This window comes from Hetaerina americana, unplaced genomic scaffold, assembly GCF_022747635.1.
Source record: "Hetaerina americana unplaced genomic scaffold, ioHetAmer1.1.p SCAF_16, whole genome shotgun sequence".
NCBI classification, from domain to species: Eukaryota; Metazoa; Arthropoda; class Insecta; order Odonata; family Calopterygidae; genus Hetaerina; species Hetaerina americana.
This window is the reverse complement of record NW_027286719.1, coordinates 9,304,215-9,332,177: the sequence shown is the minus strand read 5'-3', so window position 1 is coordinate 9,332,177 and position 27,963 is coordinate 9,304,215. Positions and strand designations below refer to the sequence as shown.

The following is a 27,963-nucleotide window of genomic DNA, read 5'->3' as shown; positions in this document are numbered from 1 at the left end:
GTGCCTTGCCCGGGAATCGAACCCGAACCCGAGCCCCTCCGGTCAGCAGTCCAACACTCCTTAGACTACCGCGACCCAAATATATATATATATACAGGTATATATAAAATTTTTTTTTGCTCTGGTATTCCAGGGTTAGTAAGTTGGACTACTGACCTGCTGTGGTTGATTCCCGGTCAAGCCTCTCTCGGTACCTTCAGCTCCAATTCCATCAGCTGCGTGATGTTTCTGGTACCAGATCTTCCTGGGAATGCAAAACCGGCACAGGCAAAGAACTGGTACCCCTACCCTGATGCCTAAATTTCATACGCCGTCGGGCTTAGTACTGGGTGAACTCTACCATCACCAACTACACCGACATTCGGGCTGATTACTGTGGAATAATAATAAATATTTATGGTTTTTGTGTAAATGATACTTTATAGTTTACATTATTATTAAAAAAACCATTGCATGGAAATCTCAAAATAGTATTGTCCTACGTTTCCGAGAATTAAAATTAATTGGTGGGTTCTTGCATAGGTTATTTTAAGGCGGATTCTAAGGAGAGTAAATGAGTTTATTCAAAACCTTTTATCTACATCTATTCCCATCGGTGAAGCGAACAATCACTCTTCAATGCCTACGGTAAATCATTAATCATAAGTTAAATGACTGTCGTACTTTGTGGTTATAAATGTATTTAGATCCCATTCACTTTAAAAATTATTTGAAAATCAAAACCAAGTTACTACTACAAATTTGGGTCCAGTTTAATATTACCAGATGCCATTCTTTCCTTACCAAGCCCGTTGATAATCGACTTCAAATGGCTCTTTTGAGTTGAAGTAATTATTCGAATAATATATTTCAAAAAAGGATTATGAGAATTGTACAAACATGCCAAGGAAATGAGAAACGAAAACATGAATTTATTCAAAATCTATCATTAAGTATGTTTGATTTACATTTGAATATGGCGGCGTTCGATTAATTACATCCAGGACAATCAGCATCGATCGAAAAATTCTGAGTTTAGAAAAGTGATGAACTAGTTAAAGTCTGCATTTGTGAAATCGGCTGCTTCAAATAATTAATGTCTCTTTTAATTTTCCTCTCTATCTGTTTGTATTTCAGCCACAAATCTCGGAAAAGAAAGAGCGAACTAGGAGCAATGTTACGTGAGAGGATGAGTTTAGTTGATCCCCAGTTAATGATCCCCAACCGTTTCAAATAAAGTGTAAAATCTGGAAACAATGGAGGATGGACATATTACTGGGAATAATTATCAGCATTTATAACTGCTACGACTCGAAGGACTAAAAAATATAATATGACCCAAATTAATGTGCTCCCTTGATTTGAAATTGAAGAGAATCATGCGAATATTTGTAAATAGATATTATCATACTCCATAAAAAATGAGAATTGATTCGCAGAACTAAATTAAATATTTCGTCAAGTGTAAATTAAATAAAGTGGAATTCATTTTCAAAAAGAATATGTAAGGAGAACGGTTATAAACATCCGGATTCCTAAATTAGATATTTCATGCTATATTCCAATTTGCGGAAAACATTCGCTCTGAACGAGTTTGTACGTCTCATTGATTCTTTGAATCAGTAATGAAAGAGAAATATACCGAGAAAAAGTTTCCTTTTTTGAAAAGAGTAATTTTTTCCGCAATGCAATATTGCTACTCATAATGTTATTTGCCTGGAAAGTGTTTTATTTTTCAGTTATTCATTAATTTAATTATTTAATTAATGTAATCATGAATGTAGTTAGGAAAACAAATTGTATTTTGGCGTATATTTATATAAATTTGTCTAAAATGGTAACGAATTTGATATTAAACCTAGCTCGTTCTTTTACCTGTGTTTCTTCTTGCAATTCACAAATGCATAAAAAATTAATCAAATTTGGTAAACTGCTACCCGATTTTTTTACAAGTTTAGGTCCCTATAGAATAAATGGGCGATTGTAAAATATTTGGGTAAAATGAAAAAAATTGACTGATATTTACGGAAGTCAGAATTCGTCAAATGTAACTATTACACCCAAATAATGCGTCAGTCAACCGTATGCCGGGTGATGGTACCGTAGCTTTAATGTGATGCGCATTTCCGTCACAACGTGAGCGTCGGGGTCGATTCCCAGCGGGAAGGGCGCGGGAAGACGGAGTTCGAGTATGTAGGTGTGCGAGGCAGTGGAGGTGGATTGGAGACACTTGCGCGCCCTCGAGAGGCTTATCGGGTATGAAAGCTGGGATTTGCCGCTCGAGTGGCCCGTTGTGCCGTTTGCTCACAGCCCTATACTATTCCCCGCGCTGCGCTCCAAGACCTGCTCTCCCCTACCTGACCACGAGGAAGGGCTCTCGAAAAACACCCCCCCGCCACTCCGTCCCCATAATTCTTTTCGGCTTTACTCCTCCCCCTCGCCTTCTCCCTTCTGCCGCTGGGCGAGCGCCTTTCGAGGCGCAAGGAGCGTGATGCCCTTCCGGTCTCTCTTCCGTTCGGTGCACGAGCCATTTAACCTGACCCTCGGTGAGGCTCATTCCGTCGCTCCCCCGAGCATCCAACGCCCTTAAATCTCGAGCGGGGCACACCTCCGGGGAGATATTTATGCCCCTCCTTCAGACTGCGAGCGCATCGAAGAAGTTAGAGAAAGCGTTGGATATAACTCAAGTTCGGGAAATGCAGCACACATGGCAGGGTTTTTTGTGTCTCTCCCGGATACCACATCTCGCGGTCACACCTGAAGAGAGGAGGGAAGCTTATGACTGTATACATCGTGCGGATACGTTTCTACTTCTGTTGAGGATGCATTGATATAATACATACATTACATATATATATATATGTATATATGTGTGTATATATATATGTATATATATATATGTATATATATGTATATATATGTATATATATATGTATGTATATATATATATATATATATATATATATATATATAAATATATATATATATATATATATGTATGTATATATATATATATATATATATATATATATATATATGGGTCGCGGTAGTCCAGTGGATAGAGCGTTGGACTGCCGACCGGAGGGGCTCGGGTTCGATTCCCGGGCAAGGGACTCTGGGCACCTGCAGCTCCACCCAAGCTAAAGTGATTTTTCGGGTACCAGGTCTTCCTGGGAAACCATAACCGGCACAGGCAAAGGAACTGGCCCCCCTACCCTGATGTGTGAATTTTCACACGCCGTATCGGGCTTAGTACTGGGTGATCTCTACCATCACCGGGTTGATTACTGTGTTTATGGTTCTTTTATATATAGTACATCACTCAGTAACCAACAATATAGAAACACCAAAAGAGGAACACTCACACGTTATTTCTTGATAATTTCGACGGAATTCTACTCCGTCTTCATCGGAAGATTAAGCACAACGGCGTGTGAAACTCACACATCAGGGTAGGGGGGCCAGTTCCTTTCCCTGTGTGTGTGTGTATATACATATATATAGAAACAGATATAAGGAAAAGCGATAGGAACACACATAAAGGACGAACAAAGGTGAGGTGGGGACGGCGGAATCACGCAGATCACGAATGTAAAAATATTTCCTAGAACGGGACTTGAACTCCAGATATTTCCACTTACCGGGCGGAGGCTCTTAACCTAAATGAGTATTTGTTCGCCGTTTGGCTGGATTTCGTGTTTGAATGTGTATTAGGCCTATGTGGGTCGTCTCTCCTTCAGGTTATGCGTGTCTCGAAACGCACTGTTCTTATCCTTTATGATGTTGTATGATTGCTATACTACTATCCTTTCTCCTTGCGTGTTTTCTATTTCTCCTTTGGTGGGTGAAACAGCTCCCTAACGCCATCTCTTAGCCAAAGAATCGGGGCGTTTGGTTGCATAAAGCAGCGCAGATCTCAGAGTAAATTACGTTTCCTGGATAGCGCAAGTGGTTAAGAGCCTCCGGCCGGCATGCGGAATGATCCAGAGTTCAATTCCCGGTCTAGGACATATTTTTACATTCGTGATCTACTTGATTCCGCCTTCCCCACCCCTCCTGTGTTCGTCATATGTATATATACTGTATATATATAGACACACATACATACATATACGTTGCGTGCTAATAGTACGGTAACATTGGAATAAGCCATATAAGTATGTAATCTCGTAAGCAATTTATGTGAATTTTTTTATTATTCTAAACAAGAGAATTATTGAATATTCTCTTTTTTTATTTCAATAATATTTAATGTACCTTCTAATTGTCCGATTACTCAGGTGATCAGTTCTTTTTAAATATTCCGATTACGGGTAAATTGAATATTACCTATTTGTTCTCATTTATGGTTCGCATTTTGCCAACCGAATCTTGCCAAATATCAAATTTTAATAGAACAGAATGGTGACCTCCGTCCTATCACCTTCCAGATCTTAAAGATTTAGGGAATTACGAATTAATATTTAAGACATAATCAATTTCATATTTATATGGAGTAATTTCTGATAATATCCACGTACCTTTCGAGTCTGTTTAAAATGCCAAAAAGGTAAGGAGAGAGAAGAATTTTGGTTAACCAGGCACTCAATTGAATGCAGGAATCAATTGGGAACACCACCTCGGAACTCAAACATTCAGCTAGTTTTTGACCATGCATCCGCTTCGATAACTTCTATTCAACAACCTCTGAAGTCCTCCCAACAGACAACTGCGATTTCATCGACTGAGCACCCAGATGTTCTTCAATCAATTGAAATTCGCAAAAGAAACTGAAAATACATTCAAACATATTCTAGGACAATAATCAAGGAATGAGAGCCGCTCTACTTCTCGAGAATGTTTCCCCTGTGCCTTCTCACAATAAGAAAATTCCGATTGGATCTCACAGCGGTCGAACCGGTGATGGTACGGTTTGGTCGAGCAGCGAACCCTGAGAGGAGTGGTGAGCGCGGCGGACGGAAGAAGCCGGGAGCGAATCATGGCTCGAGGAGTGGCCGGAGCGGGGTGTGTGCCATGACGACGGGGGACGGAGGAGAGGGTGCGGGTGGGACGGAAATCAAGCCTTGACCCCAGGCCTTCACCTTACGACCCAGCGAGTTGCCCCGTGCAAATAAAGCATTTTTACCTCGTGGTAAGTACCACTTCTCCTACAAGAGAAGGCGCCTAGCACCGCCCTTGTGAATGCACTGCAGTTCCGCTGCTCTTCCGAGCTCCACGGACGCCTCTCCACTCTTTGTTTTGAAGGAAAACGGAGCAACTGCGCTGCCTCGCGCCCACCTCCCCGAAGACATGGGCGGGTGTTGCTTCGGGGTTGATGGACGTTATGAGCAGGCAGCTGTTTTTCTTGGGAGACAATCAAAACAAATGCGCGCTAGTGCGCCGGCCAACCCCGCTTTCGAGGTTGCGGCTCGGATAGGAAATTCCGACCCAGACGGATGGAGGTGTGAGTGATATAGGAAAGGGAGGGGGGAGGCGGAATGATAAGGAGCGAGATGGGGAGGCAAGACGTGAGTCTAGATGAAATGATCGAAATGAAATTCTACGGAAAATAAAATACTCTATTTAGCCTTACCACTGCCCCGCCATCTTCCGACGGGGGAGGAGAGGTAAGCGTAATTCAGGGGAATCAAACACCTGCGGGGTCTGTCGTGGCCTCCATGCCTCTGCAAAAGTTTCAGTTTAGTTGTTCTCATTTTTTTCCTCCGTGGAAAAGATTTGAGAAGAATTTCATCAATTTTGTTGCAGAAACAACCTGATGGATTCTTTTGCGTGACAGCTTTTTATAAAATAACCCCGTATAAGTATGCAAGTCGAATAAATCTTTATTTAACTATCAGGGTGAGGGTGTTTTATTTCAATGTCTAACTAGGGCTATTTGATTCAGGATATGCTCTATGTGTCATCTTCTTCCGTCTTGGTGTCACAGTAAAAGGTGAGCTTAGGCCTTCCTCAATATTCCCATCTATTTTCCTCTATTCTGTACCTTTATCCACCATTTCTTAACTCGGGCTTATGACTAATTAGCCAGACAAAAAGGAACGGGGCGTTATCTTTAGCTCTTCTTTGAAACAATAAATATCCTACCAAACTTAACTTCCCGGCAACCCAGAATAGCGCTTAGTAAATTCAATTGTAGGAACTGTATTCAAGAATATCAGACAATATTATTTGATATAGTAGCTCGGTTATTTTCTGTTAAATATGATGGCTATATACCCGCGTATTCCTGCTGGTTTGTGCATGTGTAGACGAGTGTGTATTTTTGTGAATACATGCGTATTCCGTAACAAGTTGAGTTTTATTGGCTATATAATGAATATTTTTCCGAACGTTGATATTTCAAATGTTCATGACATGTGGTTGTAAATCATCCACTTATTTTTTAAGATAAATAGAATTCATTCATTATGGTTGATCATAAAATTACCTATTGCCTCGCACACTATCAAAATGTAATAAAATATTCTATTATGGAACATATCATCGTGCGATTATTAATAATTCATTCGGAATCGCTTACATCAATGTACTTATCCCCGAAAACTTTTAAAACCTGTTATCGTTAATATTTCTGTAAAAATAAGAAATAATGCAATAAAAAAGTTTATGTAATGTATCTATAAATTCTAAATTTATCAAATGGCGGAAGGCTGCGAATGGTCTTAAAATTGAGTAAATTATATTGAATTTTCAACTGAAATTTCTCAGGCACGAAATCACTCGGCCTATTCGATAAGGGTTGTTTCGTAGAACTAGGGAAACCGTGGATATCTTCTTACCTCGTGTTCATATCCGATTATCTCTGGCACTCCATCAAAAGAGGTAAAAAACCGGAAAGGGCCTCTGCAGTTGTCACACTGAAGCGGAACATAATTTTCGCGAGGTTTGCGTGGGACAGGGTTCAATATCGTATTTTGAAGTGTTCGTTTACTATTTCCTTGGTCCTAATATTTGTTTAGGAACAGTTTTACGCTATGACTACCGGTCTAAATCAGTATAATTTGCTATTCGCCATTGTCTTTAACGATGATTCTCCGAAAGAGAGGGACTTTCTCGCAATTAAAAAGCAAAAGCACGAGGCTTACAGAAAGTAAAGGGCTCGTAAGATCTTACTCAGACTTGGTTTTTCCCAAAATAATGTAGAATGATTTTTTCGGACGAAGTGAACGTCTGGCGATTTGTAGCGGGATAGGTGGTGGGAGGCGTCTTGGGAAAGCGACCGCGTCACTTGACTGCTGGCCGTTACGGTGTGCTCATCACTACAATACCAGACCCCTGTTCGAGGGTCGCGTCTCCAATTCCCGATGCAACGTTCCATGGAGCAAACATACCCGATAAAAATTTGGTGTTAAGCTCGGAAAATCGAGTTCGGGAGATGCAGCAATGTCCCGACGAATGGTTTTCTCACGGGCACAAGACGTCTCGGGAGGCTAGAGAGGAGGTCGGGAGGCATGAGGAATGCCCAGCACATCCGTCAACAACAGTGCGATGAAAATGTGCAAAAAGTGAGACGCATTCTCAATTTTGATTGACCCCCAAGTGTCAGGATGTTAGCAGAAGAACTCAATATTCAGAAAATCACAGTGATTTGCATTCTTACTGAAGATTTAGCCACGAGGGAGGTTTTCCAAGATGTCCCCAAGGTGCTGTCGGAAGACTACTTATGTGACAATCTTGCCTTGGACCTCTTGGACTACGGTGAAAGTGACCCTTACTTTTTGGAATAGCCGTTTACTGGTGGCGAGATATGTCTTTTTGAAAACGACCTAAGTATAATCCCTTTGAGTACCATTTTGGGCAACTGGATTATTTCAAAGAGCCCGTGACTTGGTGCCTGGAAGAGGGTTCTGTTGATGCCTTACAGGAAGCATCCCACAACCGGCGGAGGCACTGGCATTGCTGTGTCGTTACATAAGGGTGCTCTCATGAGGAATTTTATCAATTTTTATTTTGTATATTCTACTGTTTCAGGCTTCAGTTCGTGGAAGTATTTCGTATCCATATTAATAGGACTGGGTACTTTTCCACAGATTTTTATTAAAAGGTAAAAGACGTTTCACCGACTTGCGGCATCATCAGTTACAAATAAACTTAGCAGCAGTGCGAGGACAGAGTGGGGGGGCGGGGAGGGAGAGGAGGGCCTGAGAGGGGAGGGGGCGGTCGGGTGCGTTGAGGGGTTGGTGTGACCAATTCCAGGCTAGTTTCTCTCAGAGAGGAGTGGGGAGGGGGACGGGAACAGTTGCTCGTTACGAAGGGTCAAGTTGGGGTTTGCTAGGTGCCTCCGTATCTCCATTTGCTCGAGAGCGTCCATTTTCAATCCTTTTGGGACAATATTTAATATTTCTGGGACAAAGTCACTGCAGTGGTCGAATTCTAGGTGCTGCTCAGCAAAGAGAGAGTTGGTATTCTTATTGATGTGACACCTTGCGTGTTCCTTGGCTCGTAGCTTAACATTCCTCCCCGTCTGACCAACATAAACGGTGTTGCAAATCTCGCATTTCAGTTTATAAATACCTGATTTGAGAAGGCTATCCTGTGTGTATTTACCATTGACTATAAGTTTTGAGAGGGTTAGGGGTGTGCGAAAGGCTGCTTTGAGTGAGGTGGGTAGGCAGGTGTAAATCCTACATGAAAGATCTCCCAGAAATACGATCGAGCACCACCTAAATTCTTTAGATACTGCGGACCGTGCGGAGGATATACTATTTAGGGCCATTGATTTTTGTCTTTTTCCGAAGTAATTTATCAACTAGCCTAGAGTTGTAGCCATTGTTGATAGCTATATTCGTGATTGTTGCGAGTTCAATGTTGAAGTTTTAGGGGGAAAGGGGGATGTGTCGGAGGCGGTGGATCATCGAGTGGATAGCCGCATGCCTGTGATAAAATGGTGGGCGGAATCACTAGGAATTATGTGGCCTGTGTGAGTGGATTTCCTGTGTATTGCAAACTCATGACTTTTTTCCCTTAAGGTAATGGACAAGTCGAGGAAGTTGATTGTGCCGTGGACGTCTTTTTCCATGGAGAAGGAAATATTCGGATGGAGTGCGTTAATGTAATTGAGGTAGGTGTATAATAACTGGCGGTTGGGTCCTGCCATAAGGCATAGAATGTCGTCTACGGAACGGGATTAACAACCCACGTTTTTTATATGCTGATTCTCAGTATTGAAAAGATTTTCTTCTAATGAATTGAGGAAGAGTTCGGCTAGGAAGGGGGAAAGGGGGGAACCCATAGCTAGCCCATCCGTTTGACTTTAAAAATGTGGTTGAAACTAACATAGCTTTGGTTAACTGTCATTTTGATGACGGAGATCAATTCGTGGGACATATTTTTGGCAATGGTGGAATCATCGAGGAGTTATTTCACCCTAAGCATGGCTTCAGATATGGGCACGCAAGTATATAAATTCGTAATGTCAAACGAAACTTTAAAACGAACCTTATATTACATTATATTGTTAGGTATATGTTACTAGAAGAATGTTTAAAACCACAGTAAAATTTTCACTGGCGATCACGGTATTAAAGCATCAGCATCAATTAAAGCATTAATCAAATCATCTTTATATGAAAGTTATTGGTAGAGCACAGACGCCCTTATCATGTGTCACTCCTTAGCTGTGGATTTTATATATTTACCAGGCATAAATTGGAAAATGATTCCATATATTTCCAATTACTGAATTTAATTTTATTAAATATTATGTACATTTAAAAAAAGTTTAGGGCTTCATAATATTTTAAATATTAAATCTGGCAAATATGTATGGTAAACGCAAAATAGTTCTCAAATTAAATATAAAAACCAATGCATTTGAATGAGTAAAATATTTCATACCAATAATATTTCCTAGGCGCATATCACTACGCTGTTATTTGAAAATGTTTGCTTGGTAATATTACTGCAAATGGCATGTTCAATTTCTAATATATAAATTTTACATTTGGAAAAACTTAAGCACAGTTAAATTACTACTACGAACGTGCAAATTTAATTGAATATTAAATTGAAGGATCCATATCCGAGGTAATTATTATCATAATTTCCTTTTACTGACATCTCTGAAAGAAAATTGTGAAATTGTTCAACTTTTAAATGCTCAACTACATTCTCTGTAAACATTTGGTAATGAATACGAGGTTTGTCCGAGAAAAATCCGACCTGCGTTCAAATCTCCGCATTGGTACTCATCTTCGTCATCGGGGCCGTGGCTTCCTTCGAAGAGTCCCCGGTAGACTGAGTCACAGGCTCCCAGCGGTGCTTCCGCATCTTAAAGCAGTCCTCGAACGCAGAATTTGGAATGGCCTTCAGCTCGCGAGTCGCATTGCTTGTCATGTCGCCGAGCCGCTTTCCTTTGAAAGCCATTTTCAGTTTTGGGAACATCCAAAATTCGCAGGGAGCTATGTCGGAACTATACGAAGGCTGGCGAAGCTTCGAGGTTAGATGAATACGCCGGCACGTGATCGTGAAGAAGGCAGTCACCGCATGATCAGAGACGCGGTCGTTTTCCTCTCACGGCATCACGCAATCTTTTTAGAACTTCAATTCAATATTCTTTGTTGATCGTCTTTTGGAGCAAATTTGTAGTGCACAACACCCACACAATAAATAAATAATAATTACAAAAAACGCATGTCGGATACTTTTAGGACATACCTCGTTTATTCTCCTGGTAGAATTTTATAATACAATTATATCTTAGCAGAGAATTGCTTTAATGTATAATCATTAAAAACGTTCTCTATCAATTTAATTGGCAAAAATTTCCCGTTGTACTATATTTCAGGACTCATGAAATTTCCTCATTGCATTTATTCTTCATTCATTCATTAAAATCTATCACAATTCCCAAGCAATGATAACCTATAATAATGAATGACATCAGTCAATGACTAAAATGGCTATATAATAATAACTCAGGTGTTTTAGAGATTGCTTAATTAGTTTTAGCAGTATCTCCTTTGATATTATATAATTTATAAAATGCTTCTCACAAAATATAGAATTACATTTAAATGATCGATGGCTATGAATGGTAGCGTTTTCAGTATTTCTGAAGTTCTTTATTTAATATTAATGATTTTCATAAAATTGGCATTATTTTAATTCATCATTATTACTACAGGTGCTGTAATTAATGCAATGGTTAATTGGTGATTTCCAATGAATTCAACTTGAAATGTGGGTTAATGGGAGGCGGAAGTTTTGTCTATCTAAAATATTGTCATAAGCAAATTATTTATTTACATATATTTGAATAAGTGAAATAATAATATCCCGTTAACATCTCCATTTTCCCTCTTATTTTAGTAATTTATATACTGTTATCTCTTGACCGTACTACATTCATAAAACCTCTAAGCCTTTTATCATTGAAAATAAGTATTATTTTGATATTTCGGATACAGATTATAGGTACCAGGTACAGTATAGCTATATCTGTAAATGAACTGCATATTCACCTGGATATACATAGATGCATTAAAAAGCATTCCGTTTGAATGAACAGAATTGGCTACTCCCGGGAAAATTAATAATTTAGGTGAAATAATATTATTAAATGTTAAATGTAATAATATTACAATATTAAATACCTTATTACCTCAGGGCGTTGGAAAATTGGTTGAAAATATGTTTACATGCGTGGGGTGGCTATTAAGTAACAACGTTAAATTGATCTTCCATTCAGAGAGCGGTAGAAGAAGTACGTATCGTTGGAATACTGACCGGTCATATGAAGGTTTTAATCACCTCAAGTGCACGAAAACAGATCATTCCATTTGCAAATGGTAGCCTATTTAATTCTTGATGATTTAAATATTCATGTGTGTTTAGCTTCCTGTACATCTTAGAGAAATATCTGATATTTGTACTCAAATATTTGTAAAACTGTGCTCGGTTTTCAATAACTTTGCATATATCATTAGGAAAGTGACTTGTTTGATATAAAATGGTCAAATTTGATTTTTCGTGTATCAGTAATACAACATATTTTCCATTTTTTCTTTGCAAAAAATCTTTCCAATTATTTCGAAAATTTAAACCTTGTATCAGCAATATTCAAGGAAGTTGGTTGAATGAAATGTCAACACAATTTTACTGGTAGTAATGGGCAGAACAAGCATTCTGGTATTGTCATTCGATCGTAGTAGTTAAAATTTATACTTTATTTTATTTATACTTTATATATGTTTTATTCTAGTTATTTATCTCTCTCATTTATGTTCGAGGCAGCAATAATTACCTCAATTAAATTTTGTCACATTTAAATCACTATTTTGTCCAAATTATTTTCTGTTTGAAATGGAAATTTTTCTCATCACAATAACCAAACGATATTTCCTCGGCTTATTATATATGCACCTGCCGCTCACATTGATCATTCTTTTAACTTCCACATTAACGATCGGAAAGTAATATCTCAGTTTCTCAGGAAAGTAGTTTCTCGTTGCAAGATAAAGAGGTACATACAGTAATTTTAAGAGAGTTTAAAGTTAAGAGTTTAAACTTTTCAACGTGCAACTTTTTTTACCATCAACCTTCTCAGGTGCTTCAACGACTTCCATAAAAATATTCTTACGCGACGGAAAGCAAATCCCATGATCAATTGATTAATAACTTAATCAAAAACCCAGTTAATTAGTTCTATGCTATATTGCACGAATGGCAATAGGGCAATGATTTCTTGGTGTGCTTGTTTCCGTCTGTGTTTTGCCTTTATGCAGTGTTATATTGTGTCTTTCCTGAGCAAGCGTTCTTCTACAGCTCCATTTCCTCCCTTCATCCGGCAGGTGGAGCATGAGGGCCGCGAGAGTGGGGGCCGTTTCCATCCGGGATCTGCTCGTAATCGCGACCACCTTCTCACTGCTCTCACTCTTCCTCACCTACCACTTGGGATTCCACGCCACTCGACTGCGGCTGAACGCGGCGGCCGAAGCGGAGGTGGCGGTGGTGGGGCCTGCCCGCGACGCCTCCCTTCCCCTCGGCGACCTCCGCCTCATCCTAAAGAAGGTAAGACAGGAATTCCCATATGGTTTACTTTGTATTTTCGAGGCGCAAACTATGGTAACGATTGCCATTTTTAATAGATAGTATCAAATTAGGCCGAAGATGTACTCAACTCCCACTACAAGAGCCTGGGTTCGAACCCTGGCGTTCGCAGGTTTCTTTCATGATATCCCAATGCCTCCTTTGAGTGTCATGCCAGAGATAATTTCAAATAAGGTACTCCGTCCGTTAAATTGCTCGTTTAACGGTGGACTCGTCTGCGCCTCTTATTATGGTTATGCTAACGCTGACGTCGGGTTTCTTTAAGCCTCCCATTCCTTCTTAGCTTCTCCCATTCCTGGAAATGCGTAGCTCTTCCAAATACTCCTTAACGTGCCTAATGACTTTCCCTACAGGTGGAAATCTCTAATCATTACTAGTATAATTGTAATGAGGAAAGCGTTAGTTCTGGGTCTCCTGTTGCTATGCTCAAAAACGCTGTCGTGGCCCTAAGGGCTCGTATCGCCCCGTTGGAGTACATGGTGCAGAAGCTGCAATCGCAGATCGACGTCCGGGTGGTTTCTCTCTAGGGGGATGGAGCTAAGGGTGGACATTTGAAAGTCCTCCACGCCAATAGGGCAGCACGGATTCGTCCGAATGTTAAAAGTGGCTGGGCGATCATCTACATTTACATTTTACCCCGCAGGCAGCCGCCAGGGCGAGTGGCGGGGGGTGCTAGGACACTACCCGTACAAAGGAAAAATACCGCATGCAAAATCAGCAACATGGAAAACTACACCCACACCGGCGCACAAACTCATGCAAATATCCCTTAATCCAACACTCATTTATACACATATACTATGAATCAATAAACAACTGCAACCCAGGATGCCGAACGAAAGCCATCCAACAACGCGCAAGCCAGGACACAAAAAGCAAGAATGCGAAACTCCACCACCACATGAACATGCAACCAAAAACGCTCTCCCCCCCAAGAGACTGTGAAACGAAGGGAACGAGACACAGCGTTGAGGACACAGCGGAGAGGGACGGGGGATTGAAGGGGAGACTTAAAAATATATGAGCAGAACACTAACGAGGTCATTCGGAAAAAATTGGTTTTGACAACAAAACACACGAGGTCAGTGAAAGAGCATGCAATTGAGTATAACTAATTATTCCTTAGACGCTGAGGGTGGCAAGTGGAATTTTTGCTATCTATAACCCTGCAGTTGCTATCCCGTATTGGCCGTGGGAAGGAGTCCTTTGGTCTGCTAGTTCTGGCATCGTTTTCCCGAATTCTATACACATGATCGAAGCGAACAATGTATGTAGGAGTGCAAATAATTTGCGAGACCTCTGTGCGGAAATATGCGAATCTGAATTAATTCGTAACTTTAATCTTGCATTGAATCGCCTCTCTTCTAATGATTCCTCCCCCAACTCCATAATCGTTTCAGAGACGCTTTTGTACAAAACGGGCGGCCCGGCATTGAACCTTCTCAATTTCCCGAATGAGGCCTTTTTCACTCGGATCCCACTCGCTACATGCGTATTCTAAATGAGGCCTTACAAGAGCGTGGTAACAGCGTTCCTTGACCTTCGAGTCACTTTTGCCGACAATGCGTCTAATGAATCCCAATTTTTTATATGCTTGACCGCAGACTTAACGTATGTGGTCCCCCAAGTTAAGTCTTTAGTGAATGTGACACCTAGGTATTTTACCGTATCAACTACTTCTAGATCAACTCCAACTAATTTGTAAACAAATCCCGTTGATCTTTTAAAGAAATTTACTGCCGAACATTTATTATAGTTTAGAGTCAATCCCCAGTTAGAATATAATTTAGTAATGCAATCTAAATCCTGCGCTAGAATAAAACGAACCTCATCCCCAGATATCTCCCGATAGATCACCGTGTCATCCGCGAACATCCGAATCTTACCTTTCATTTCGCGGTCCAAATCGTTAACAAAAATCAAGAAAAGTAATGACCCGATTACACTTCCCTGAGATACCCACGAGGTTACTTGTACACTGTCGGAACTAGCGCCATCAAGGACTACCCTCTGTTCCCGCTCTGAAAGAAAGTCTTTAACCCAATTTATGGCGCCCTTGTTTATACCCGCGACCTTCAATTTATGAATGAGTTTACCATTTAACGTTATCAAGGCATCTCATTATTGAACTGGCAATTATGTGCTGCAGATATTTTGCCACAGATAGAAGTGAGAGACAAAGGTCTGTAATGTGCCATGTTTTATGTGGATGGTATAAATATGTGGCTTTTGAAGGCGGTTTTTTCTTTCTTAATTATGGGTGGTGTCCTAACACCCCCCGCCACACGCTGCTGCGGCGGCTTGCAGGATATTAAGTAGATGTAGGTGTGAAAAAGAGGAAAACACGTTTTTAGGCCGCTGTATATGCTAGAGTAATATAGTTCATTGAAATAAACGCAGCTGTTAAACATCGGTGAAAATCAGGTCTTTCCTCCGCTTCTTTCCTCCCTCCATCGGTCTCCTTCCACACCGTCGCCATCTGACCGTCTCTGCGCCATGGCCGCCATTTGTCGAGGAGGTCGTCTAACATCCCATGAGCCTTTGCTCGCACTCAACTGTTAACACGCTACGAAAACCAGCTCCGAGAAGCACTTGCGAGGCATTTTCGGAAAGTAAGTGCTGTTTTCTTGCATGAAAATTTTGGCAAGTTAGAGCAAACTCATACGCATGCAGTGCAATGCGTTGATTGGAACAAAGCCACTGATGATATTTACTCGAATTAGTAGCCGTTTTCCTGCAGGTGTATGCAGATAACGGTGCTCGAGAATGCTGTTGCTCCTGCAAGTTGCAAAGCGCTTGCTATGGTTCGATTTTTGCCTCCAAAGATCACCAGTTTTCCAAATTTATCAGAGGTTTTGTGAATTTCATGAGCCTACAAAATTAGCGAAATAAATTTTGGACGATAGTGTTGAGGATTCCAAAATGGCATCGATCTCTTGTAAAATATTGGAAAACATTATTGTCACTAACATTATGAGATTTCTTGATAGTAGGAAAATACTAATCCACAACCAGCACGAATTTAGGAAAAGCAGATCTTGCGAAACACAACTTGGTCTCTTCATTCACGATATACTTAGATCGGGAGAAAGCAACACACAAGTCGATGCAATATCCCTGGATTTCAAAAAAGCCTTCGGCAAAGTCCCACACAATAAATTGTTACATAACCTTAAATACTATGGGATCAATGAGAAAATAATTAATTGGATTAGAGACTTCTTGTCAAACCGCAAACAAATAGTAGTCATAGATGGGTTGTGCGCAACGGATAGAGATGTAACTTCGGGCGTCCCCCAGGGAAGTGTAATAGGGTCTCTTCTGTCCTTAATATATATTAATGACATAAGCACACACGTTGGTAGCAATCTTAGGTTATTTGCTGACGACACGGTGGTGTACAGGGAAATAAGGAGCCAACTATATAGCGAGCTACTCTCTAGAGACTTAGACAATATCTCGGAATGGTGCAATAAATGGGGATTAACACTTAATATAGATAAATGTGCAGTTTTGAAATTTTGGAATAAAGGAAGCGTCGAACAGGATATTAACTAGGAAATAGGGGGTTCAGTACTGACTATTCAAACTCATTCCGCTGATATACAGGTAGTATTAGGCACAGAGCGTTGGCTGTGCGATGACATAATCGACCAAGAAATTTTCCCAATAGATTTCAAAGTTTACCGACACGATAGAGATACAAGACCCGGAGGAGGGGTTTTTGTGGCAGTTAAATGTCATTTTGAAAGCTGGCAAGTTTCATTTGAAAATAATTACATAGAAAGTGTTTGGTGCACCTTACTACGGGCCAATCAACCCAAAATAAATGTATGCTCTTTCTACAGACCTCCACACTCAGATATGAAAACACTTCATGCCCTCAACGAATAAATTTACAATTTTAAACGTAAATATAATAACAGCATAAACGTAATTGGTGGCGACTTTAACCTCACTGGTATAGATTGGGACAGCAATATCGTCAAATCTGGGACCCGCGATCGCGATTCTTGCAATTCCATGATAAAATTGGTTCAAAGAAACTCCCTCCATCAAGCAGTACGCATGCCCACTCGTGGAAAGAACATATTGGATCTATTTCTTACAAACACGCCCGAACGTATTAATAGTGTATCAACTGATGAGGGCTCGAGTGACCATGAAGCAGTTAATGTCCACTTGGACATAGAAATAAAAAAGATTGTTAAACCAAAAAGAAAAATTTATAATTACCATAAAGCAGACTTTGAAACTTTTGCCAATCAATTAAACTCTTCACTACCCGAGTTCAAAACCCGCTTAATTCTTGTCAACGTGGGAAAAAATTGGACAGAATTTGTCAATATTATGCAAAAAGGAATCACAGATTTCATACCAATAAAGTACGTCAAAGCAAATCGCGATCCCAGGTGGTACAATAAAAACGTTAGAAAAGCCCTTCGAAAGCATAGAATGCTACACTCTAGGGTAAAGAGGGCAGGCGTGAACACATCATCCCCTGAGAATAAACAATTATGGGACACATGTAGATCTTCTAAAATTGAAACCAAAACACAATTACGTAGCGCCTTACTGGACTTTAAACGCAAAGCACTTTGCGAGCACTTGGACACTGACCCCAAAGCTTTCTGGTCATATGTTAAGGAAGTAAATGGGAGTAAACACACCGTGGCTTGCTTAAGGGATTGTAGAAATATAATTCATACAGACAGCGAGGGTAAAGCTAAAATCCTAAATTCATTCTTCCAAAGCGTTTTCTTGAATGATGTTGCCAGCGCATATCTCCAAGAAACAATACGTACTCCACCCATGGAAAAAATAACAGTGGACAAACAAGGAATTCTAAAATTGCTTAATGTGATTAAACCCAACAAATCCCCGGGTCCCGAAAATATACCAGCTAGGGTGATCAAACATTTATCTACAAACATTGTCCCGTACCTTGAATTTATATCTAACAAATCCCTCACAGAGTGCTAAGTACATAAGATTCGGAAAACCGCGCAAATAACGCCTATTTTTAAAAGTGGTGACAGGGAGGATCCCAGTAATTACAGACCAATATCTCTCACTTCTATGTGTTGCAAAATCTTAGAGCACATAATTGTCAGTTCAATAATGAGACACCTTGACAATATTAACTTTTTAAGTGACAATCAACACGGATTCAGGAAAACCCGCTCCTGCGAAACCCAATTAGGATTATTTACACATGATATACTTTTATCTGGTGAGAGAGGTAGGCAAGTGGATGCGATCTTCTTAGATTTTCAAAAGGCACTTGATAAGGTCCCACATGGTAAACTCATTCATAAATTAAAGGTCGCGGGTATAAACAAGGGCGCCATAAGTTGGGTTAAAGATTTTCTTTCCGAGCGGGAACAGAGGGTAGTCCTTGATGGCGCTAGTTCCGACAGCGTTCGAGTCACGTCGGGGGTACCTCAGGCAAGTGCAATCGGGCCGTTGCTTTTATTGATTTTTGTCAACGATTTGAACCGCGAAGTGAAAAGTAAAATTAGGATGTATGCGGATGACACGGTGATCTATCGGGAGATATCTGGGGATGAGGATCGTTTTATTCTAGCGCAGGATTTAGATTTGCAATACTAAATGGTGTTCTAACTGGGGATTGACACTAAATTATGATAAATTCGGTGGTAAATTTCTTTAAAAGATCAGCGGGATTTGCTAACAAATAAGTTGGAGGTGACCTAGCAGTAGGTGATACTGTAAAATACCTAGGTGTTACATTCACTAAAGACTTACTCTTGGGGCACTCACATACGTAAAGTCTGCGGTCAAGCAAATAAAAAATTGGGATTCATTAGACGCATTGTCGGCAAAAGTGACTCGAAGGTCAAGGAACGTGGTTACCACGCTCTTGTAAGGCCTCATTTAGAATACGCATGTAGCGAGTGGGATCCGAGTGAAAAAGGTCTTATTCGGGCAATTGAGAAGGTTCAACGCCAGGCATCCCCATGGGTGATGAGTGCAAACTTCCGCAAAATATGACGCTAACTATGCGATTTTTCCGTCAGAATAACATTCACCTTGCTGCAGTGCGTCATGGAGGCGTTTAGATGTAAAAATTATGTTGATTTCAGTCATCCCTTGCCAAGGCTACAAGATAACTTTTATCAGGGGTCGAGCATCTGGCTGGTATTATTATGGAAGGCGTCATAAATAATTTACTGCAATTTAAACTTACACTAACTGGCGACAATTTCTGATTTATCATTGAAAGCAGGCTAAGCAGTGGATGGAGTGAGGGTTTGGTGGTGATCGGAAGGTATTCAGCAGGAGGGGCCACCTTTTGACGCCTGCGGAGTAGTCCTACATTTATCAGGGGTATTAGATGATGTGGAAGATGGTGAAAAACCCGAGGTAATTAAAACAACGTCGTATTAGCACTTATGCTCTCTGTTTCTTTGGTGAGTGAATTCGCCGAATCAGACGGAGGGAAAGTTCAATCTGCTGAATGCTCCGACAGCTCTGACATCTTACTCAGCGGAAGCTCGGTGAAAAAAATAAAGGCAGAACACATACGGGCGCAAATGACCGTTTAATAGCTCAGAACGACGTTAACATACGATCTGAAATTTTTCGTGAAGAAACAAATCAATGTACGCCAAAAACTACACATTTATTGAAGCAAGCTGTAAAGCTCAGGTATTTACGAGGCCAGTTTCAGGTGTGTCCGTGGCTACGCTCACTCTTGTGTGTGCGATATATATTTATTCACAATAAACCAAGTTGCGTCAAAAAGGGACGAAAACGTGGTTACGTGAATATTGAAAACTCTTGATTGTCTTCCCCCGAAATAACTTTTCCTAACGAAAATGTTATATCTACATCTATCTAATACCCCGCAAGGGCGTGTGGTGCGCATATATCACGCAATGTGCCGATCTTATTTATCAGATATGCATGGTTTGAATAAAAAATATCGGAAACGGTTTCGGGAATATTCGTTTATTTCAAGTATAGCTACAGTGCATGAAAATTCTTCTAAGCACATCTTTTGAGCGTCGGAAGACGTTTACCAGAGACTTTTCCACGACTCGGATCGATGATAAATTCGTCCCGATAGTCTTGACACATGACAAAGAGTGGAGTCGAGTGTCTGCTTGCGAAGACTTTACGCAACCGCATCGCGGCGATTTCCCAACCCCCTTACAGTCTCGATCTGACACCAGCAGACTATTTCATATTCCCAGAAGTGAAATCCACCCTCAAAGGACACCAACCGGGGGCCCTGAGTGCCGACAAAGGAACTTGCACGCGTGCCCTTAAGTACCTTCCGGAATCTGCCATCCGAGTCGTGGAAAAGTCTCTGGAAAAAGTGCGTCAATGCTCAAGGCATGTACTTTGAGGAATTTTTAGGCATTTTAGCAATATCTGGAATACATTTATTTTTCCGAAACTTTTCCCGATACTTTTTATGTAAAACCTTGCACTTATATTTTATTATGAAACCTTTGCTTTCAAATTTCTAAATACCTAGTCCTTAACATCACCCTGATATTAAAATTCCCTAGTTTTTTGGGGATTATTCTTTTCCTGTATCTCTTTTCTCTTGCACCTGTCGCCTCCGCTGTGCAAGTATTTCTCTGTTGACGTCCGCGGAAGCCTACCCTCTCCTGTTGCCGGCAGGACACATGGCTCAGTGGTCCAAGTCCCGAAATTGCGTGAACTCATTCTCCTAATTAAGGCCATCATAAATTTTTGGCATAAAGTACTGAAGTAGTATCGCGCTGTCTTCTCCTATAGTGCTTTTAGCGTGATATCAACTTGGATGGCACATTCAATTGGGGTCAGATGTCTTTCCAACAGCCCACAGAAGAGCAGATGTTGTGCAGAGTACCTTTCTCTCGGCTCAAACCCTTCGAATTCTCTGTCCTGGGTTGCTCTCCCAGCTGTTGCTTGCGCCAGTATCCCCTTAGGGCCATCGGAACACAAAATTCCGCTACGTCAAAATTAATATGGATGAGGAGGGAATATTGCGATGAAATTTTTAAAATTATTGAAGTTTAATGCCTTCTCTTCTTTAAATCTCTTTAACTTAATTTTAATTCCATTTTCATATCAACTTGTCCCTAAAATGATGTATCAATCAACATTATTTACAATCAGGTTTCTGCATCTACATCTACTTAATACCCCGCAAGCCGCCGCAAGGGCGTGTGGCGGGGGGTGTTAGGACACCACCCGTAGTTTAGAAAAAAAAAGGAAAAAAACCGCCTGCAATAACCACAAAATCACATATCCACAAAAAAACATGGAATACATTCATGCATGAACACTTACACCCCACGCAAATGCAAACACTCAAACTACCAACCAACATACACATGCACCAGAAAGTATACCTAACAGCTTTGCAGTGTTTAACTTTGCTCCGACTTGTAAATTCAATGTTTTCAATATTTCTAAAGTTACTTCGGTTTATTACTATTATGATTTCTGATTGTTCGGGGAAATAAAGGTTTGAAAGTGTAAAAGTCATTCGCCTCGATCAGGATCCCTATCGAGGTGAATAACTATGACCTGTACTTTTTCCTATTGTGCATTTAATGCATATCAGCGGATGACTCCGCCAAACATTTTTTGCGCGGCATCTCTCACTGTTGTTTGAATTTCTTCTAACACGTATTTTGATGAATTTCATCAGCGAATATTTTGCCTGTGGAAATCATTGGTATACTGATAGTCCTCTACTCAACTTCAGTATTGGATGACAAAAAGGTTGCTGTTATTTTACCCTTTCTTTTCCATTTTGATATCAACAGTAGCATTATAATATTCATTTAGAGTCTAATAGGTATTTAGAAAACAAGTGTCATACCATGAATTAGATAAATCTAAATGTAGACATTTCATTGACTGCTATAAATTAAGATCATTTCTGTTGATTTCTTTAGTGCAGCTCCTCGAGTCGCTTCTGGTCCGAGGGTTGCACAGCGTTTTATGATAGAGCGCAACATTCTTTTAATTTTCATTTATTGGACATTCCATTGTTATTTCATTCTAAATATTTAATGAAATATATTTTTGAAGACAAAGAATGAGGGTTTTAAATTATCAATCGGTAAAATTCACATTCGTAATTGTATAACCACGAACAATTTTACCAGATATTCTCTCCATCTTCCACCGATGCTCATCTTCCAGTGATAAACAAATGTGATTCGTAAAAAAATTAGGGTTAAAAGAAATTGAAAGTAACTACAACGTAGTCCTCCATAATTTTAAATGTACCAAGCCAAATTTCCATCAATCATTGAAATAATATAAAGTCATACAGCTTCTGGGTACGTACAAAATGTATAAATGTAATTAAAATTAATTTTTAGGCAAGGTACCTCTCGTAATAAGTCCATGTGAACTCGATTTCAAGATAAGGCATTCGATTTTTTCTGAAGTCCATGCCATGACATGCCACATGATGTCCTCTCGGAAAATCCTCAAATGACTGCTTCATCTTTCTTTTCCGTGTCTTCGTGAGAACCCGTAGCTAGATACGCGGCTACCTGAAGAGTTGATATGCCCTTATTTCTTTGAGGTGTAGTATATGCAAGCATATTTGCAAAATTTCTCTCGCATTTCACGCCTCTCCTTTTACACTTTGACAGTTTTTTTCTGCTTGCTATCTTCGCTGGACAGTTCCTTTCATTCATTCGCTACTGAAGAACATACCCCGAAACTTAAAGCAGTGCTCGACAGATGACGCGGCGGAAAAGAGCGTAGTTACATAAGCAGTTTATTTTGATGTATTGAGAGATTTTCTCTTCTGACTTTACTTCTTTATTTCTTGCCCAGGGAAGGAAAAAACGAAGAGTAAAAATGGAATACGCCCATGCGGGAATATTTTTTTGTCGTATTGTAGCTACTCAAATTGCATCCCGAGTCGATCAATACCGAACGCGTAACCTAGCAACAAGTTGACTTGAATCTGAAGCTCTAAATCTCACTTATTGTTGTGCACCATTTTAACGGTTTTGCAGTCTTTTTCAAATCGAAACTACTCATTTTAACCTCGCTGTTCTGGTAATTAATTGTTCTCTCATAAAAAGAAGTCCGGCAAAAGACTTGAGTTAAATGCCTCATAGCGTCGAAGTAAAAATACAGCTCACGGTATCGTCATGTGATGCGAGAATCAAATGCGTGTGTCCGAATCGTTTGATCGTAATGGATGCGTTTTATTTCGAGTAATTTCTTTTCATGACAGCATCTCGTCTCAATCCAGCAATGCTTCGTACTGTATCAGTTTATATATTTATAATTCCTTTGAAAAAAATAGCATTTTGAAAATTGTATTTATTATTTTAAAATTTATGTTTGATGTTTTTATCTGCGCAATGTTTTGGAGTACGTTAGGTGTAACGCTAAATTAAGTAGTTCCAACCCCATCAGGGATTTAAAATTGATGAATGCAATTCTAAGACATACTTTGTATGAATGAAAATGCAATCCAGTTCGAAAAATTCATGATTCAAGAAAACATTGGTATCATACATCATTTTTATGCCAAACCAAGTCATTTATGAATTATTATTGGGAGTTATGCATGAGTGGGTGCGCCGCTGTGGGTGTAGTTTTTCATATTGTTGATTTTGCATGTGGTATTTTTCCTATTTACGTGTGGTGACCTAACACCCCCGCCTGCTTTGAGAAGGCTATCCTGGGTGTCTTTTCCATTGGCTAGAAGTTTGGAGAGGGTTACGGGTGGGTAGAAGGCTGCTTTGAGTGAGGTGGGTAGGCAGCTGGAAATCCTATATGAAATGCTGTTGGTGACCTAACACCCCCCGCCACACGCCCTTGCGGTGGCTTGCGGGGTATTATGTAGATATAGAAATATATCCCAGAAATGGGATCGAGCACCACTTAAAATCCTTAGATACTGCGGGCTGTGATACGAAAGTACTTTCTATGGCTATTGCTTTTTGTTTTTTCCGTAGTAATGTGTCAACTGGTTTAGGGTTGTAACCATTGCTGGTAGCTATATTAGTGATAGTCAGGAGTTCAATGTTGAAGTTTCAGACATTTATAAACTGAAATGCGAGGATTGCAATAGCGTTTATGTCGGTCAGACAGGTAGGAATATTAAGTTACGAATCAAGGAACACGAAAGGTGTCCCAGATCAGTCAATCAGAATAACAACTCTCTCTTCGCGAAGGATTTGCTAGAATTCGACCACAGCAGTGACTTTGTCCCTTAGATATTACACACACTCCCAAAAGGATTAAAAATGGATGCTCTCGAGCAATTAGAAATAAGAAGGTACTTACTTGGCAAACCCCAACACGACCCTTTGTAATGAGCAATTGTTCCCATACCCCTCCCCACTCCTCTCCGAGAAACTAGCTTGGAAATGGTCAAAACAGCACATCAACGCACCCGAGAGCCCCCACCCCTCTCAGGCCCTTCCAACCCTCCCCACCCCCACCGAGTCCTGAGGGTATATATTCTTGCTCTGTCTGTTGAGCAAATTTGTACCTGATGACGCCGCAAGTCGGTGAAACGCGTTGTACTGTATAATAAAATCTGTGGAAAAGCTCAAGTCTTTCTTCTTAGTATGGATATTAAATACTTCCACGAAGTGAAGCCTGAAACAATAGAATATATTCTTTTTTCCATTATTTTGCAAACAACTGAGGTTATACTTACCGGTCTATCATTGTTGGCAATTGTTTTATCTCCTTTCTTGAAAATTGGTGTAATATTTGCTTTTTTCAAATCATTGGGCAAGGCATCATTATATAAAGTTACTTTGAATAGTATATAAGATTCGGGAAATAGATGCCAGAACTAGCAGACTAAAGGACTCCTTCTTCCCACAGACAACACGGGATAGCAATTCCGGGGTTTTAGATAGCAAAAATTCCACTTCCTACCCTCAGCGTTCAGGGACTAATTAGGTCTAGTCCATTGCATGCACCTCCAATAACCTCGTGTGTGGTTTGTTTTCAAAACCCGTTGTTTCTGCATGACCCCATGGGACTGCAATTAGAGAATGCTGTGTTCATTATAGTATTGCTTGCCCTGTCTTGCTTGTTTTCAAGTTTTTACTTCCACCCCACATGTCCCTCTCTTGGGGGAGGGGGCTCGCCTACGCTTCCTGCTTGCTGCCCATGTGTCACATTTCCTACCTGTGACCTGGTGGGCGGAGTCCGTGAGTGGTATGTCCATTTGGTAGTGAAATCTCCCCTTCTCATTTTCAATTCTTGTTTATCTACATTCACATCTACTTAATACCCCGCAAGTCGCCGTAAGGGCGTGTGGCGGGGGGTGTCAGCACACCACCCGTAATTTAGAAAAGAAAAAAAACCGCATGCAATAACCACAAAAGCATATATCCACAAAAAAAACATGGCATACATTGTTTTCCAAGATTATTCGGGTCTCCCACCGGGTCCACGTTCGTAGGTTTGCCGACGTTTCGATGGCCGAGTCGTCCATCGTCTTCGGGGCATGTCATTACTCAGGTATTTGGCCGCCTTATATAGTATGGTCGGGAGTTCAGGTCACGTCTGATTGGTCGGACGCTTTCCGCCTCTTGTTTTCCTTGATGTTCCTCAAAATGGGTTTCCACGCGTTACTGAGGGAGTATCCGCTGTCTCGGTTAATGGATTTGTTTTCGAGCCGGATCGCTATTGCTTCCTGAGTCAATCTTTCCCAAAATTTCTCTTCTCGGCAAAGGACCTTTGCCTCCTCCCACCGAATGCTATGGTCGGAGATGATGCTGTGCTCTGCAATGGCCGACTTCTCAGGTTGGCACAGTCTGAGATGTCTCCGATGTACTTTTAACCTTGTAGCAATGGTCCTTCCGGTCTCTCCCACGTAGACTTGGCCGCACTCGCAGGGCATTCGGTATACTCCAGAGGTCATGAGGCCACAGGGGTCCTTTGCCCTTACTAATTCGTCCCTGAGTTTGTTACAGGGACGGAAGTAGGTGTCGATGTTGTACCTCTTCAGTATTCTCGTGACCTTGCCCGAGACCGTGGAGACAAAGGGTAGACCCGCCCTTGCCAGTGGTTTTGGTTCGGATTCCTTCGGTGTGGAGGCCCGAGGCTTGACGGTCCTTTTTAGCGCCAAGGCGATTTCTCTCTCGCTGTAGCCATTTTGCCTGAAAGTCTTCTTAAGCTGCAGCAGCTCCTTGTGAAGACTTTCTGTGTCAGGTATTGCTTTTGCTCGGTGTATAAGCGTTGATAGAACCGCCATTCTCTGGGAGGGGTGATGGTGACTTCTTCCGTTGAGGTAAAGATCTGTGTGCGTCGGTTTGCGGTAGACGCTGTATCCCAATGACCCGTCTGCTCACCGGTGGACAAGTATATCGAGAAATGGAAGGCTATTGTTGACCTCCACCTCCATGGTGAACTGTATATTTGGGTGCAGGCTATTCATGTGCTCCAGGAACTGCTTGAGGGTCTCCGATCCATGCGGCCAGATGATAAATGTGTCATCCACGTACCGGAAGAAACATTTAGGTTTGAGAGGGGCTGATATTAGGGCCTTTTCTTCGAAATCTTCCAAGAAGAAGTTGGCGATCACAGGCGACAGGGGAGATCCCATTGCCACCCCATCGGTCTGCTCGAAGAACTCGCCATCGTATTTGAAGTACGTGGAAGTCAGTGCGTGGTGAAAGAGATTCACCGTGTCACGATCAAACATGGCTTCCAGTAGTCTGAGAGTGTCTTTGAGAGGCACGCGAGTGAATAACGACACCACATCGAGGCTTATCATGAGGTACGATCGCTTTGATCAAGAAGACAGGCCTTCCCACAGATGCGGCCAGAAAACTGTCTCCTCCAGCACCTGCTCCTCCTAGACTCTATGGATTACCCAACATTCATAAAGACGGCGTGCCCCTGAGACCCATCGTGAGTGCAATTGGGTCACCCACATACAATTTGGCCAAACACCTCACCGGAAACCTGTCACCTTACGTCGGACTGTGTGAACACCACATCAAGAACTCAGTGAACTTCGTTAAAACTTTGGCTGAATTTCGCCTCGAAGAAGGAGACCTCTTGGTGAAACGGTGGGGGGAACAATATTCAACACCGCCGGGATTTGAACCCGCGCCCTCAGGGTGGGAAGCCAGTACGTTAGCCCCCGCACCATCTCGATCCCTGTGACCTCGGTTTCTTACTATTATGATTTCTGATTGTTCGGGGAAAGAATGAGTATTTGTACCTATCTGTCCTGATATCTATCTCCCTTAGTTTATATTTGTGGTCTGATCTACTCAAGTAGTGTGGGGCCATTGGAATTCATTCAGTGTCATAGTTAAACTCGTTTGTTCTGAACCTTTCTAAAAGTCTAAGCCTCGCTTGTTCTCTCCGCACTTCAAGTGGTTCCCAGCCTTAATCCCCTAAAAGATCTGTCACACTTGTGTTCTCATCATAACAATTTTTAACGAATGAAGCGGATTTTCTCTGGACTTTATCTAATTCTTTTTGCCAAATTTTCTCCCAAGGATCCCAAATACTTGCTTAAGTCATTTATGTATATTAAGAACAGAAGAGGCCCTATTACACTTCCCTGGGGGACGTCCGAAGTTACATCTCTATCCGTTGAGAACAACCCATCTGAGACTACTATTTGCTTGCGGTTTGACAAGAAGTATCTAATCCAATTGATTATTTTCTCGTTAATCACATAGTATTTAAGTTTATGTAACAGTTTATTGTGTGGGACTTTGTCGAAGGCTTTTTTGAAATCCAGGAATACTGCATAGACTTGTTTGTTGTTTTCTCCCGATCTAAGTATATCGTGAATGAAGAGACCAAGTTGTGTTTCGCAAGATCTGATTTTCCTAAATCCGTGCTGGTTGTGGATTAGTATTTTCCTACTATGAAGAAATCTCATTATGTTAGTCACAATAATGTGTTCCAATATTTTACAAAAGATCGATGCTAAAGAAATGG

The 27,963-nt window shown here is 40.9% G+C and overlaps 1 protein-coding gene across 1 annotated transcript in view; it reads left to right on the top strand.

Moving 5' to 3' along the window:
• Positions 1–27,963, top strand: part of LOC139687070 (tubulin polyglutamylase ttll-4-like) — a 269,846-nt gene that overhangs the window by 125,986 nt on the left and 115,897 nt on the right. The window contains exon 2 of the mRNA XM_071584174.1: positions 12,771–12,990. Coding sequence (XP_071440275.1) covers positions 12,778–12,990 — 213 coding nt within the window. The 5' untranslated portion in view covers positions 12,771–12,777. The remainder of the gene's footprint in view (positions 1–12,770; positions 12,991–27,963) is intronic.